Source organism: Cyclopterus lumpus, chromosome 14 (genome assembly GCF_009769545.1).
Source record: "Cyclopterus lumpus isolate fCycLum1 chromosome 14, fCycLum1.pri, whole genome shotgun sequence".
Taxonomy (NCBI): Eukaryota; Metazoa; Chordata; class Actinopteri; order Perciformes; family Cyclopteridae; genus Cyclopterus; species Cyclopterus lumpus.
This window is the reverse complement of record NC_046979.1, coordinates 9,722,232-9,735,296: the sequence shown is the minus strand read 5'-3', so window position 1 is coordinate 9,735,296 and position 13,065 is coordinate 9,722,232. Positions and strand designations below refer to the sequence as shown.

Sequence of the window (13,065 nt, the reverse complement as noted above, 5' to 3'; positions counted from 1 at the left end):
AATGAATGAATTAAATATTTCAACATATTTCTGAATGTTTCCATTAAACGTAAAATGGTTGCTGAAAAATAGTGTTGGGTATTTTAATAGTTAAAATACGTTAACACGGTATTTTAAATGACTTTAACATTGTGTGGGTATGTTGACAGTGTATTATTAATTTGGTTTGAACAACATTTTCCCTTAAATTATAATTAAATAAAGAATCCATTTGTGTTCAGATGTTAATAAAATGAACAAGTTTTACATTTATTTCGAAGAAACCCGGAACATCCCTAATATATGTGTATGCTTGTCAACCAAAAGCATCACCATGACAATATAGGCTACGTATGTATTCTGACTACAGTATCTGTATATTCACATATTTTGTCGTCTTTTGTTTCTTAACAAATCCATACCAAGTTACTCTTTGGTCTGTCTCTTTTGAAAAGGTTTCTAATGAGCTACCAGGTAAAAGCGCGTTTATTGCCCTTTGTCCCTCAACGGACACCATCGAGACGATGTAAACATAGCTGTTAGAATGGTTCCAAAGCGTTCAAGGTGGTTTTTAGTTTTTTTAATTATGTTTTAAACATACGAAATATCTGCGTTGCGGATGGTTAAAACACGTGAAATATCTGAACGTGAGGAAAGCTATTAACGCTGAGACAAAACCGCGATGTAAGGTTAAAGTTGGACACAATAATAGGAAATGGACATGAACACCCCCCCATACTCTCATGTATTTATTATTAGTATTGATTGTTAATTGTTTTGTTTATTCATCTGGCATAAGTTAATCTGCATATAAACTTAATTGGCTTTAGGAGGTTAATGTTTGGTTACATTGAGTAAAGCTCATACAGGCACTTTTAAGTCAGCTCAGGGGTCCTTTGGGAAGAAAGCGAGTAGAGCGTTATTTTTACAGAGGTTTTATGTTAGAATTAAGACATTTAAACAACTCAATTAATGCTCAACAGAAAATGTAGGCTACTTGATAAATGATGTGACTTAATGTATATCAACTTAAAGCTTCACTAATTTAATATTTTGGCCACTTTGGGGGAGAAGAAATCCATAACAAGCAGAAAACTCAACAGTTGTTTTATTACCACCAGAGAAATGGGGAAACGTGTCAGCACACAATTGCCTTTAGTGTTTACAAATTGAATCACACTATGAAATACATAAAATACATCCCATGGGACAGAGATCCAGCGCCCGCCACGCCCCGGGCAGGCTGGCATAGAAGGTACCTGCCCGGCAGTTGGCACAAAGAGATCTCCTGATTTTCAGAATCTCTCAGCCTTGTAAGCTTAAAGTCAAGCTCCCTTTCATCCTCTTCCAGTCCATCGATTGGACAGAACATCGTTCTCTTCTTCCTTATCACTCTCTACACATTCCTGAGCTTGTCATCTCATCCTGCTCCATTCCTCAGGCTGTGTCCTTGATTTACTCACAGACGTTAACTTATTTTGTGGGGGCTTGATGTTTTCTGGATTCCTTCCACAATCGCCTAATACATCCCATCCATCCATCCATCCATCCATTCATCCATTTTCAATACCGCATATCCTCATTAGGGTCGCAGGGGCGCTGGAGCCTATCCCAGCTGACATAGGGCGAAGGCAGGGGACACCCTGGACAGGCCGCCAGTCCATCGAGGGCACATGTAGGGACATACAACCATTCACTCTCACATTCACACCTATGGGCAATTTAGAGATCAATTAACCTGCAGCATGTCTTTGGACTGTGGGAGGAAGCCGGAGAGCCCGGAGAGAACCCACACTGCCACGGGGAGAACATGCAAACTCCACACAGAAGGACCGCTCCGACCGGGAATTGAATCCGCGGCCCTCTTGCTGTGAGGCGACAGTGCTAGCCACTACACCACCGTGCAGCCCTAATACATCCCATTATTTATAAATGAAACATTTGCATAATACATACAGTGTCAGTCATTTCATATTGCATAATCCATACAGTTATTTATTTGTTTTGACTCTCCAACATGTAAGCTCATTATAATACACAACTGCAATCGCTAGGAGCGCTATTAAAAATAGTTTTCTCACAGTAGATATTATAATTCATAAGGAATCATATGACCACTTTGGTTGTGAACACAACATTGCTATTTCGTTCTTTTGCTTTTATGTTAACATGGTGAACTTGTTAGCAAACTGTTGCATATTTACACATCCAGCAGTTATTAAGCAACTTTTAGTTTTTTCTTTCAGCAAATCTGCTGACCGGACAGCTAAATAATGAGCTATACAATTTTGTACACTGAGGGCTGCTGCTGAGTCAGGTCCTATTTCTCTGTTGGTTCAGCAATATGAGCGCCTTTCACACTGTTTTCACATTGTAATAAATAAAAATAAAGGATTATAAGGACCCCATAAAGAAGCATTTTAAATATTTAAATGATCTTAAGCCACCTCCCAAACTTGCAAGAAGCATGTAACCATGTAAGACATTAAGTTACAGGGAAATTTGGGTTGATTATCACTGTCTGAAATAAATCTAACGTATCACTCTATTACAGACTCCTATATCATACATATGTGTTATCTATTAAGCTACTCGACATATCAAAGATCAAAGAGTAACAAATGACAGAAGATGAAGCAAGCAACATTTGAATGTTGTATTATTATTTACATTATGATATATTGCGCAATAAACCAGTGTAAAGTATTTCCTTTTTTTTCGTTTGTTTCGATTAACAGCCTCCTTAGACACAACATCCACCAGATTAATGAAGACCAACAAAGAGGAACAAACCATGACGAGCTCACTGCACATTGTACGTGGAGGCTGCTTTGAAAGAGGCTTGTGTGGCCTTTTTCTTTGAGGAGGGGGAAGAAGGAGGGGAGAGAGAGGAGGGGGATGCAGAGGAAGGTGAGGAGCCAGGAGAAATTGAGCGTCTCCTGGTGGGACTGCTGCTGGGGGAGCCTCGGGGTGACGAGTAAGGGGACAGGGCCTGGATCATGCGGCCACTGCGCTCCTGAATGGCATGCTAAACAAGGACAGGAGAAAGTGTTGTAATATTATGTTTTGTTGTTTCTTCAGTTATTCCCCACATAAACCAGAGTGCCTTTTATCACTACCCATAGAAAGCCCAAAGTGTTATGTTTAGTCATGGATAATGTAATTTGCATTCTGTATTAGCCTGTTGGTCCTAGAGGTGTTGGTGCCCTCTGCAGATTATCCCGCTATTAACAGTTTTCTGATTGCACTGAAACGGTTAAACGGACAATATCTGTTTTTTTATATTGAAGAAAACATCTGAACATGGTGATTATAAGAAAAATCTGAAATTATCCTATATGATTTTTATGTGAATTTATGTATTTGCAATGGAGATGGAGACACCATCAGAAATACCACCTTTGTTGCCTGTATTAAAGGACAATGTGTGGTTTCATGGGGGGTATGTGCAGGACAATTTGTTCTCCAATGGTTACCTGCCAACCACAATGTGATGACAAGACTCAAGTAAATGATATCACTCTTATATAATTATTTATAAAAATACAATAAATTTCCCCCAAAACAACGTTAACAAGGATTAATGTAAAAGTGAACGTGCCCAGGCCCCATCTGGTCCAAAAAGCTCCAGGAAGTTGCCAATGAATTCTCGCGACTTCTCTTCCCACTTGTGGATGAGGTCTTGGCTCTTCTCTTCCACTCTGTAGACAAAGTGTTTGGACTTTTCCTCCACCGTACGGACCGTCTCTTTCATCTTGTCCACTTGTTCCTGGAGCCGGTATTTCTTCTCCTGCCAGTAAAGACAATGCAAGGGACCGTCAGTAAATGTGTGAGGTTGTTCCGTATTGTTTGTTTTGAACATTTCAATATTCAGCTTTTTATTCAATTAAAATATATGTTCACCCACATTAATGTATCCAACATTCAGTTCTCGTGCTGTGTAGCCTCTTTGCAGGTTGCGTCGAACATAGATGTCGTAGTCTCGGACAATACGAGTGATCAGATCAGATGTGGAGATGCCTTCTGTCCTCTCAGTGGCCACAAACATTCCTCACATTAAGACATAAATGATTGTCATTAATTCAAGCGATAAGAGAAATAACAGGACTAAAAAACATTACATAACTATTTGTGTCTTCACCTGCTTCCTTGATGTGTTTATAAACATCCTCTGATCCAGCAGAGGTATAAGGGATGTCATCATGGGCCACAAAGTCAATCTGTGAGTGTAACATGTGTTCAGATTGATTGAATTCCAGTTACTGGTGTGTTTGTTGTCACTGTATGAAAGTGTGAGAGGCAGAGTTGCCTGTGCCTGCGTGACCTTTGACCTTATGTTTCTTGAGGAACTCTGTGGAAAGGGACCAGGGAGCGTCGCGCAGCACCTCGTCTACGTAACGACAGTGCCTCAGGGCATCGTAGCGTTCATCCTCGGTCATCACCGTGTAGCCCTTAAACTTGTGGGTGAGTTCGTCACTGCAGACTAGAGACACACAGACAGAGTCTGAGACTATGTTTAGTGATTAAGGATTAATCTTGACTCAGCTGGAAGATTTAACCAAAGGAGCCATAGGATTCAGATTCTTTTACAGGCCATTTTGTATTAAGGTCCATATTCAGCTAATAAAGACCCATTTCATTTACACACGGTCTAACTTTACCCCGCAGAGGGTGTGGGATCCGTACTTTACCTCCTACTATCAGGTAGGTGTTTGGGAACACATTTTTTGCCTGCATCAGGGCTCGAGCATGCCCAGAATGGAAAAGATCAAAGATACCATCAGCATAGACTCTCACCGGACGATGAGCTGCAAGATAAGAAATATGACAACACAATGTATTGAGGTTTACTGATGTGGCATTTTGAAGCTGATGCCAGAAAGGGATCAGCCATAAAAGATCGTAACATTTTTAATCTGTTTAATCGAAGAGCTTAATGAAACCAACCCTAATCAGCCAATGGCAGTAAAACCATATTGCATTGAGGCTTGAATCACTTTTTGCAGCTGATATCAGCTGATAACAACATGTTGAAGCATCTGCAGTCAGTAATTTTCCTACTAGACTTCCCTTATTAATTGCTGCCAGTAGCTGGGACTGACTGACAGTTCCATGACATTAATTAGCAAAGGAAGCAACAACTATTGAGAAGTGTTACCTGGTGTGCCTCTTCGCGCTTGGGCAATGGTCAACTTTTCATGGGGGATCTCTGATTCACAACCTGTAGACTTAGAAAAAACAGCTGGCTCCCGCAGAGCCTGAATACAGAGGGGGAACAAAACATGTGAAATTTGAAATTTCAGTTCTACATTCATTATCCGGTTCTACTTATCTCATCCTGAATTAAGTGACAGAAAAAGTACAATCCAAACAAGCTAGGGAAAAAGTATACAGCAACAGCGTTACTGCTGAATTTAGAATCCAAGTACTTCAATAAGGTTTATTTCAATAACACAAAGTATTATAACTTAGCAGGTTTTCCACCCTAGATCTGTTAAAAAAAAAGATATCATCAATGTCAGATAAGCTTTGATAATAGCATCCAGAAGATGTTAATAATCACTCTTAAGTAACTCTTAAGTGTCTCCACATGTCATGGACTTTGTGTTGTGGATACATTCAGTATACTCTTTATCTGATGTGTTGTAAGGTACTTTGAACTCTGATTCTGCTCCAATGCTGCTGCTCCCTGTGTTTACCTATACGATTGTCTATTGTACCTGCTTAAATTTACCTTTGAAATGATCCTCTTATGAAAGATAATAGTTTTAGCCCTCCATTATTTTTGTATATTTGTCCCTCAGTCCCTATATTTTATTTTACTCCTTTAAGTAAGAAGTAAACATTTACATGCAGGTTTCCACAAACACGAAAGTTAGATATTAATGTGCACCATATGCACTTAAAGTCTGAGTCATGATTTTTGATACATTTACACAAATTATTATATTATATGACATTTATTTATCATAATATATGACTTTAAGTTAAAGAATTACGATTATTTTGATTTAACAAAAAAACCTTACCAAACAAGTGCTTACTTATTATAATTTGATAATAATCATGTATTGCTGCACTATATTAACGACATAAACATGAGTCATGGCGACATTGTCCCACCCAGCTAATCAGTTAACTCTCTACTCCCAGGCACAAGTCAACTAAGCACAGAGGAAAAGTCTACTACTGTAATATTTAAAGACTGTCACACAGAAACACAATACAAATCTGACTGATACATGCTCTCGAACCTATGTGCTAATTGTGTCCAAACATTTAACACATACAGAATCTCCTTTACAGGACTTAAAGTTCTCATTTGATTATTGTTTGAAGTGTATGAATAAACATGTCATATTGACAGGACAGGACTTACCTTGTGAGGGCCTCGTGTCTGCCTCTGTGAGGCTTGTTGTTGCTGGACGTTGCTGCCTCGGCCTCGTCTCCTTCCAGCCATCTTCCTTGACTTCTAACAGCAGCACCAGTGCATCCACCTGCCGCTCCTCTCTGCTGGCCTAACTAGTGCACACAGGAGACTTCTAAGCATGCGTGTGCATGTAAGTATACTTCCCATCGGCCTGCCTGATGACGGGAGAATGTGGGGAGCAAAGTTCAAGCCACTCTGGTAAAGGTATCCAGAAAGGCAGATTGCACTTAGCTAAGGAAGGACTTATCTTTCTTGATGCTGCTGAAACGGAGGCATGCAGCAACAGGATAGTGTATGCAATATTACGGTGTTGGTAAAATGTATAAACAGTCCAGCTGGACATTTCACAAATGTTCTTCCAGGTTGTGACACGTAGAGAATAGAGGCTGCTAATAGTGTAACCTTTCCTGCAGATGAACGCAAGAAAAGATCAACTATAAATGTGAGTATGAGCCCAGAGCTTTAACATTGGCAGCCTTTGGGACCAACCACTGAGGACGAATACAGTTTAGGTACATCATGAAATCAACGACATGCTTTTTCTGCATGGCACCATCTGACATTTGTGGCTTCATTACCTTAATCTCCCTTACAAGAAAAACAGATTCATATTTATTATATAAATTTGACCAACCCTTAACGTGTACATCATCATCCCCGTGTCAAAAATGCTAATTTGTCCAATACTTTATGGGTTATGAGCCGTCGTTCAATTTTAGTGCTAAGTAACAAATGTTCATTTGACAAAATGATAAACAAACATCATACTGATAACACATCAGCATGCTAGCATTTTAGTTATGAACATGTTAAATTGATAAAGAGTTATTGGGATGGAGAGCAAAAGAAAAAAAGCCTTCCCAGCCTAAACATTATTCCTGTTCGACCCTCCCTTACACTTAATAAAAAAAAAAAACTGCAATACCCTGCCCTCAATATCTCAAAACGATATATGTATGGCCAATGTAACAAAATGGTAACAACCACTCTCTAATTTTGAATAAAACACTTGAATAGAAACAGCCATATTATCATATTGCCATATTACAGCCACCAAATGAGTGAAGTGGAACCCACTGCTCATTTTGATTAAGACCTTGTCTTGTCTTCTACATTTGACCAAAGAGCATAAGAGATATGTTTTTATGTAAGTATTTGAATTTATATACAATAAATTGCACACGGTAAGGTGGAATACAATGAGGAAAAGTTGCTTACTAGACCCAAGGGCCAAGTGACGCCATGAATCCCCACTTTCTTTTTATCAATATAAATACAATATTATAAAAAATATGACACACATATACACACATACAGACACACGTTTACCCATACATAATATGCATAGACATATAAATAGACATGCATTCATTTTCAAGTAAAGAAAAGATTGAGCAGGAGAGGCGGGAAGCTAAAAATAAAGCTTATATGAAGGCCTCTTCTAAAAAGTCACAGCAAGATAAACAGTCTGACTGGTAATTTTGGGATGAAATATTAGGAATAGGCTCACAATATGTTTCACTCTCCCTCTAATTCCTTGCTCATGAATAAGGATGGAGACAATAAACTGGGACTAGATTGTTTTTACAGATTCAAATGAGTAACAGAGACACAAGAAACCGTCTCAGAACCGGTTTTGAGCACACAGGAACGAGGAGTGACTTCCCAGGAATGTTTCACCTTTGAACACAATGACCTCGGGCAAGGGGTGTGGCTATCCTGGTGAGAGCATGCAGGGCGGGAGTATTGGTCTGCTGTGCCTCCTCTCATTTCCTGAGGTGAACACGGCCCAGATATGTTGAGCCACAAACAGTGGATGACCTGTAATGTCCTGGACCTTTAACCAGAACAGGAAATATTATCCTACGGCAAAGGTAAGACGCTGATAAGAATGACAAGTTATGCTTTCTGTTCGTTGTCAAATGTTTTGAGTTCAATCACTGAACACATGAGGCGTCTACTGTGACCAGATTTCAGCTGATTTCAGTTTAGTTTACAATCACAATATCATTGGTTGAGATTAATCACTGTAGGTGGGAATAGAAAATCTGATTTCTTTTCACATAATCATACCATTGGAAGGTGTGTAGATGATCAATTAACCTCTTTCCTTCGCTTCGGTACCGTAAGATTTGCATTCATAGCAAAAATATATAAAACTACAGCCTGTGGTGAAAAGTACAAAGTGTCAGAGAGCACCATGACGAGTATTCTCCCTGTGCTGCGGTGCCTGTTATGTATCTGCTGTTCTTTATACTGTGGGCCACATAATGTCTGACTGGTTGATCTTTATGTGTTTTTATGGTCTGGCTGATAACTTTGTCTACAGATCATTTACACGTGTTGGTGCAAAGCATGTTCCTGTGGCAATATCTGACACTGATCCTGCCGGTAACTGTTCAAATATGCAAAGGTAAAGCCCACAGCTAACACTGTAAATGTATGTGCACAAACACACACAAACACACAGCCGCCTTTGTCAATAAGTGTGTCGCAACTGTACTCCATAAGTAACACTTGAGGAACTGACATTTCTTAGAGAACCCAACACACCGCTCCTGTGGTTTGCAGAGGCCAACTGCACAAACATAAACAATGTCTCTCAGCTGATACACATGCAGTCGTGCAACGGCGATTTCAGTACACATGGAAAAAGCCACATCATTGTGTAACAGTTGCTGAGAACAGCTGATGGCTTTTTCTAAACATGAAGCTTCTTCCATCTCAGTAGAACTTAATATACTTGTTCATTTGAGTGCTGCTTTTAATTAAATATTCAAATGTTTAAGAATGTTTCAAGCAAGAAAAGAAACAATCTAGATACAAACATATATATTGTAAAGAGAAAATAACATCCTGTTGTAAAGACACTACTACTACTTAGGTAGGTCTTTTTTTCTTTCTTTTTTTTACAGATTGGTTGTTTTGTTTAGTTTGATAACTGTTATCAGATTGTGCAATGTTACTGAATAAAGCAACACAGTCTTTCTAGCTTTTCACTATATTTTGGTTGGTCTGTTATGAACTTCATTGTGATCATTTGAGCACAGTCTGTTATCACCACGCCGTGTGATTGGTTGTGGTTGATCTTGCGGTGTGTCGTGAACACATATTGTGTTGTTCCAAGGCTGTATGACGAGATGTGTCAGTGATCCACTTGATGGGAATGGTCACGTGTCAGTTCCACGCATAAATCTCACCGTTGCTTCCCAGTTGAACTCGTTCATGATGTGTCTGTCTGGTGGGCGCAGCTGCCTTAGAATTCAGTTGCAACCTTGTGCCACATTGAACAATCCCACACTGAGTCATAAATGGGACTGGGATAATGTCAGGAACTTTGATTGATAAGTGCCTACAAATATAAAGGCTGTGGGTAAAGGTCAAAATGGTCATTTCTCATGTATTCTTTTTTTGTCATCCTCCCCTAACCAACTACACCTTTCTCTGCTCACTTCCAGCTCAAATATGTGACGAATTTACAGATCTAGATCTCAGCCACGCGATCATTGGAACCAGCCTCAAGATCAGGTTGTTGCTATACACGAGGGATAATGGCACCTGTGGCACACTGGTGTCCCAGAGCGACCTTTCCGCACATCCCCAGTTTAACTGGTCCAGACCGACCACCTTTGTCATTCATGGGTATCGGCCTACTGGATCACCACCGGTGTGGTTGCTGAAGATCACGGAGCTGCTGCTGGCCAGGGCAGACGTCAATGTCATAGTGGTGGACTGGAACCGCGGAGCTACTAATATCAATTATTTTAAGGTAGTGGAGAACATGCACAAGGCAGCCGACAACCTCGCCGCGATCATTAAAAGGATGCAGGTATTTGACATCCCCTGACCATCCGATGTGTTGTGTGTCACAAGACTAATGGCCCATCTTTTCAGGAGCACGGCGCCTCTCTGAGCTCCATCCACATGATCGGAGTCAGCCTTGGGGCTCATATATCAGGCTTCGTAGGCGCCAAACTGAATGGGTCACTGGGAAGAATTACAGGTCAGACTGCACTTTCAAACGGAGATTTCTGTCTCACAACAATCATCAAACCAACCCCTCCGATATAGGAAAGAAGAAAGCCATAGTTCATTGTCAAAGGCACAACAATGATAATAAGAGATCTTGAAATGATCTGGGAAAACACCTTATGAGCTATAAGTCACTATTATGAAGTGATTTGTGTCATAATCAGCCTGTAATGCTTAAAAGTTTACCTTTACAGTATATTTAAGATGCACTGTCTAAAGACATGTCCCTTCATCCCATTGAAAATACCTGTTAAGTGATTGTGTCTTACATTAATATTTTGACTAGTAATTAGACAAATACACTTTCTTAGTTGACATCTACATCAGTAGAATACATAATGAACATATTGCCACCATACTTTATTTAGTTACATAACTTACTTAAGTTATCTTCTGCAACAGGTAATACACATTATAGTTGTGAGCACTTGGCTGAGGTGCTTATCAAGGGGTCCTTATAATTGTGACACTCAAATTAACTTTAATTCTTAAATTGCTAACATAACAAGCAGCTGAGAGCACAGAGTGGCAAAGTCCTTGCTGACATAGAGTTTTGCAGATGTTGGGGAGTGTATGAAGTTTGAGTTATTGAGTCAGCCACATATCATCGATCAGGTTTTGTCCGTCTGGGCAGGGGTCACCATAAAAAAACAGAAATCTCACTGGGGAAATGATCCTCTCTACAGTGTCTGCACTGGCAGAGAGCACAAATATCCACGTCAGCACGTCTGGAGTTCAGTCATATAACCATAAACCAGATATCATGGTATAAAATTACTTCTGTGTGAGAATAATTAGGTGAAACTCAGTCCGCCCAAGCGTGCTTTTTCAGTTAATGCTGGGATTGAGAATAAACTTGAATTCTGATGTGATGTGTGCAGCTCTGGATCCAGCTGGGCCTCAGTTCACTGGCACTAATCCAGAGGAACGCCTGGACCACACAGACGCCCAGTTTGTAGATGTCCTGCACACAGACATGGATGGTCAGTAAAACTGAAATACTGTTTCACAAGTTCAATCAGTTCTTTGCAATCGTTTTTAATTTATTACTATTAATATTGTCATGACTCCCGCAGGCCTGGGCTTCAGAGAACCTCTGGGTCACATTGATTTCTATGCTAATGGTGGAGCGGACCAACCCGGTTGCCCGAAGACCATCTTTTCTGGTACGGTCTGTAAAAAAAATGGTTTAAGTTTGTAGCATAATAAATGGAACAATACTGTACGGTAACAACTCTGATTTACCCCTCCCTATTCAGGAGGATCCTATTTTAAATGTGACCACCAGAGGTCCGTGTTGCTCTTCCTGGACTCCGTGAAAGGGGCGTGTACCAGCAAGGCGTACCCCTGCGCCTCCTACAAGGCCTTTCTGGATGGTGACTGCTTGAGCTGTGACCGCTTTGGTGCTGCTGGATGTCCTGTCTTTGGTGGGTGCTTTAATTGTCTCTGAAAATAAACAACACTGTTATTTTAATAATTAAAAGAGATATTTATGGTGCAGAAAAAAAATACTGCGATGGTCTTTCTAAATGGATGTAGCTGCTTCACTCAAATCCAGGTTACGATGTGACAGAGTGGAGAGATGTCCTGGTGAGGACGGGTCCAACCAAAACCTTCTTCACCACAAATACAGACTCTCCATTCTGCAGTAAGTTCATGTGGGCCCCTGACTATGGTTTTAACACACACACACACACACACACACACACACACACACACACACACACACACATTCAAGAGAATGTTCTGAGCCAAAAAAGGTCATATATATATATATATATATATATATATATATATATATATATATATATATATATAACTTTTGAATCTCTCAGGGACAAACTACAGGATGGAGGTGATGATTTGGAACGAGGACATACGTTTCGGGTTCATCACGGTTAAACTTCACGGTAACGGTAAAGAAGCAGTGGCAACCATTAACCAGTAAGTCTTCACTTTATTTATTATTAATTCTGTAGAAAATTATCCAGCATGACTTCTCTTTGTCCTCCTGTAACTGCTTCTTCTCAGTAATGTCTCTCTTTTTCATTTTCTTTACATCAGTAAAGCATCAGAGTTCAAGAAGTACACAGAGACCACGTTGTTGGCCCAGTTTGACAAAGACATTCAGTCAGTGAAAAAAGTGTCTCTCAAATTCTCCACCGGGAATGTATTGAAGGCCAAATATAAGCTCCGTGTTCTCCGAATCCGTCTCAGACATCTGGAACGCTTGGAGAGGTATGCAACACAAGGCTTATTCAAAATGTGTAATATCTTTCAAAAATGTTATCCATTTGAAGTGTTTTCACAGTGTCTCTCTGTCCCTCATAGGCCTCTCTGTCGATATGACATCCTCCTGCAGCAGGACAAAGAGGTCACCTTCAAGCCAATTCACTGTGAAGAGTCCAACTTCTGAGACAAAATTCAACGTTAACTCAAACATGTCAAACTTTGCTCGTACCGGAGGCGATTCGGCCGACGGTTCAATCCCTCCAGGATCGTAAAGGAAAACCATAAGGACTGCAAAGACAGCGTATCATAGGAACTAACCTGGCTGCACAACAATGAAATGTGATATACTATATTATGTACATTTGTTTTTAAGAGAAAATACATGTTTTTTT

At 40.0% G+C, this 13,065-nt stretch overlaps 2 protein-coding genes across 4 annotated transcripts; one reads left to right on the top strand and one right to left on the bottom strand.

Annotated features, from left to right (window-relative positions):
- Positions 1–1,946: 1,946 nt before the first annotated feature.
- On the bottom strand, positions 1,947–8,509 carry LOC117743147 (choline-phosphate cytidylyltransferase B-like). Of its 2 annotated transcripts, XM_034550945.1 has the most exons (9): positions 8,483–8,509; positions 6,359–6,501; positions 5,138–5,237; positions 4,671–4,787; positions 4,311–4,462; positions 4,121–4,199; positions 3,887–4,029; positions 3,581–3,769; positions 1,947–3,007 (listed from the first exon to the last, which is right to left on the bottom strand). In XM_034550945.1, exons 2-9 carry the CDS (start codon positions 6,437–6,439, stop codon positions 2,783–2,785), a joined length of 1,086 nt encoding a protein of 361 aa, XP_034406836.1. In that variant the 5' UTR covers positions 6,440–6,501; positions 8,483–8,509; the 3' UTR covers positions 1,947–2,782. The 2 variants fall into 2 exon arrangements, with proteins under 2 accessions (XP_034406836.1, XP_034406834.1); XM_034550943.1 differs by lacking the exon at positions 8,483–8,509 and having other exon boundaries at positions 6,359–6,664.
- lipia (lipase, member Ia) lies at positions 8,181–13,062 on the top strand. 2 transcript variants are annotated; one of them, XM_034550941.1, is made up of 12 exons: positions 8,181–8,283; positions 8,739–8,822; positions 9,868–10,238; positions 10,304–10,412; positions 11,323–11,424; positions 11,518–11,607; positions 11,701–11,868; positions 12,000–12,089; positions 12,277–12,385; positions 12,506–12,679; positions 12,773–12,879; positions 12,981–13,062. In XM_034550941.1, the coding sequence occupies exons 2-11, from the start codon at positions 8,765–8,767 to the stop codon at positions 12,855–12,857; spliced, it is 1,356 nt and encodes a 451-aa protein (XP_034406832.1). In that variant the 5' UTR covers positions 8,181–8,283; positions 8,739–8,764; the 3' UTR covers positions 12,858–12,879; positions 12,981–13,062. The 2 variants fall into 2 exon arrangements, with proteins under 2 accessions (XP_034406832.1, XP_034406833.1); XM_034550942.1 differs by having other exon boundaries at positions 12,773–12,876; positions 12,978–13,060.
- Positions 13,063–13,065: the final 3 nt, after the last annotated feature.

Excerpts from the sequence above, each read along its gene's own strand:
- LOC117743147 (XM_034550945.1), bottom strand. The coding sequence starts at position 6,439 with ATGGCTGGAAGGAGACGAGGCCGAGGCAGCAACGTCCAGCAACAACAA. Across the intron at positions 4,788-5,137 it reads AGCGCGAAGAGGCACACCAG|CTCATCGTCCGGTGAGAGTC; the intron begins GTAACACTTCTC and ends CTTATCTTGCAG. Across the intron at positions 4,200-4,310 it reads AGTTCCTCAAGAAACATAAG|ATTGACTTTGTGGCCCATGA; the intron begins GTCAAAGGTCAC and ends TTACACTCACAG.
- lipia (XM_034550941.1), top strand. The coding sequence starts at position 8,765 with ATGTTCCTGTGGCAATATCTGACACTGATCCTGCCGGTAACTGTTCAA. Across the intron at positions 12,090-12,276 it reads TACAGACTCTCCATTCTGCA|GGACAAACTACAGGATGGAG; the intron begins GTAAGTTCATGT and ends TGAATCTCTCAG. Across the intron at positions 12,386-12,505 it reads GCAGTGGCAACCATTAACCA|TAAAGCATCAGAGTTCAAGA; the intron begins GTAAGTCTTCAC and ends TCTTTACATCAG.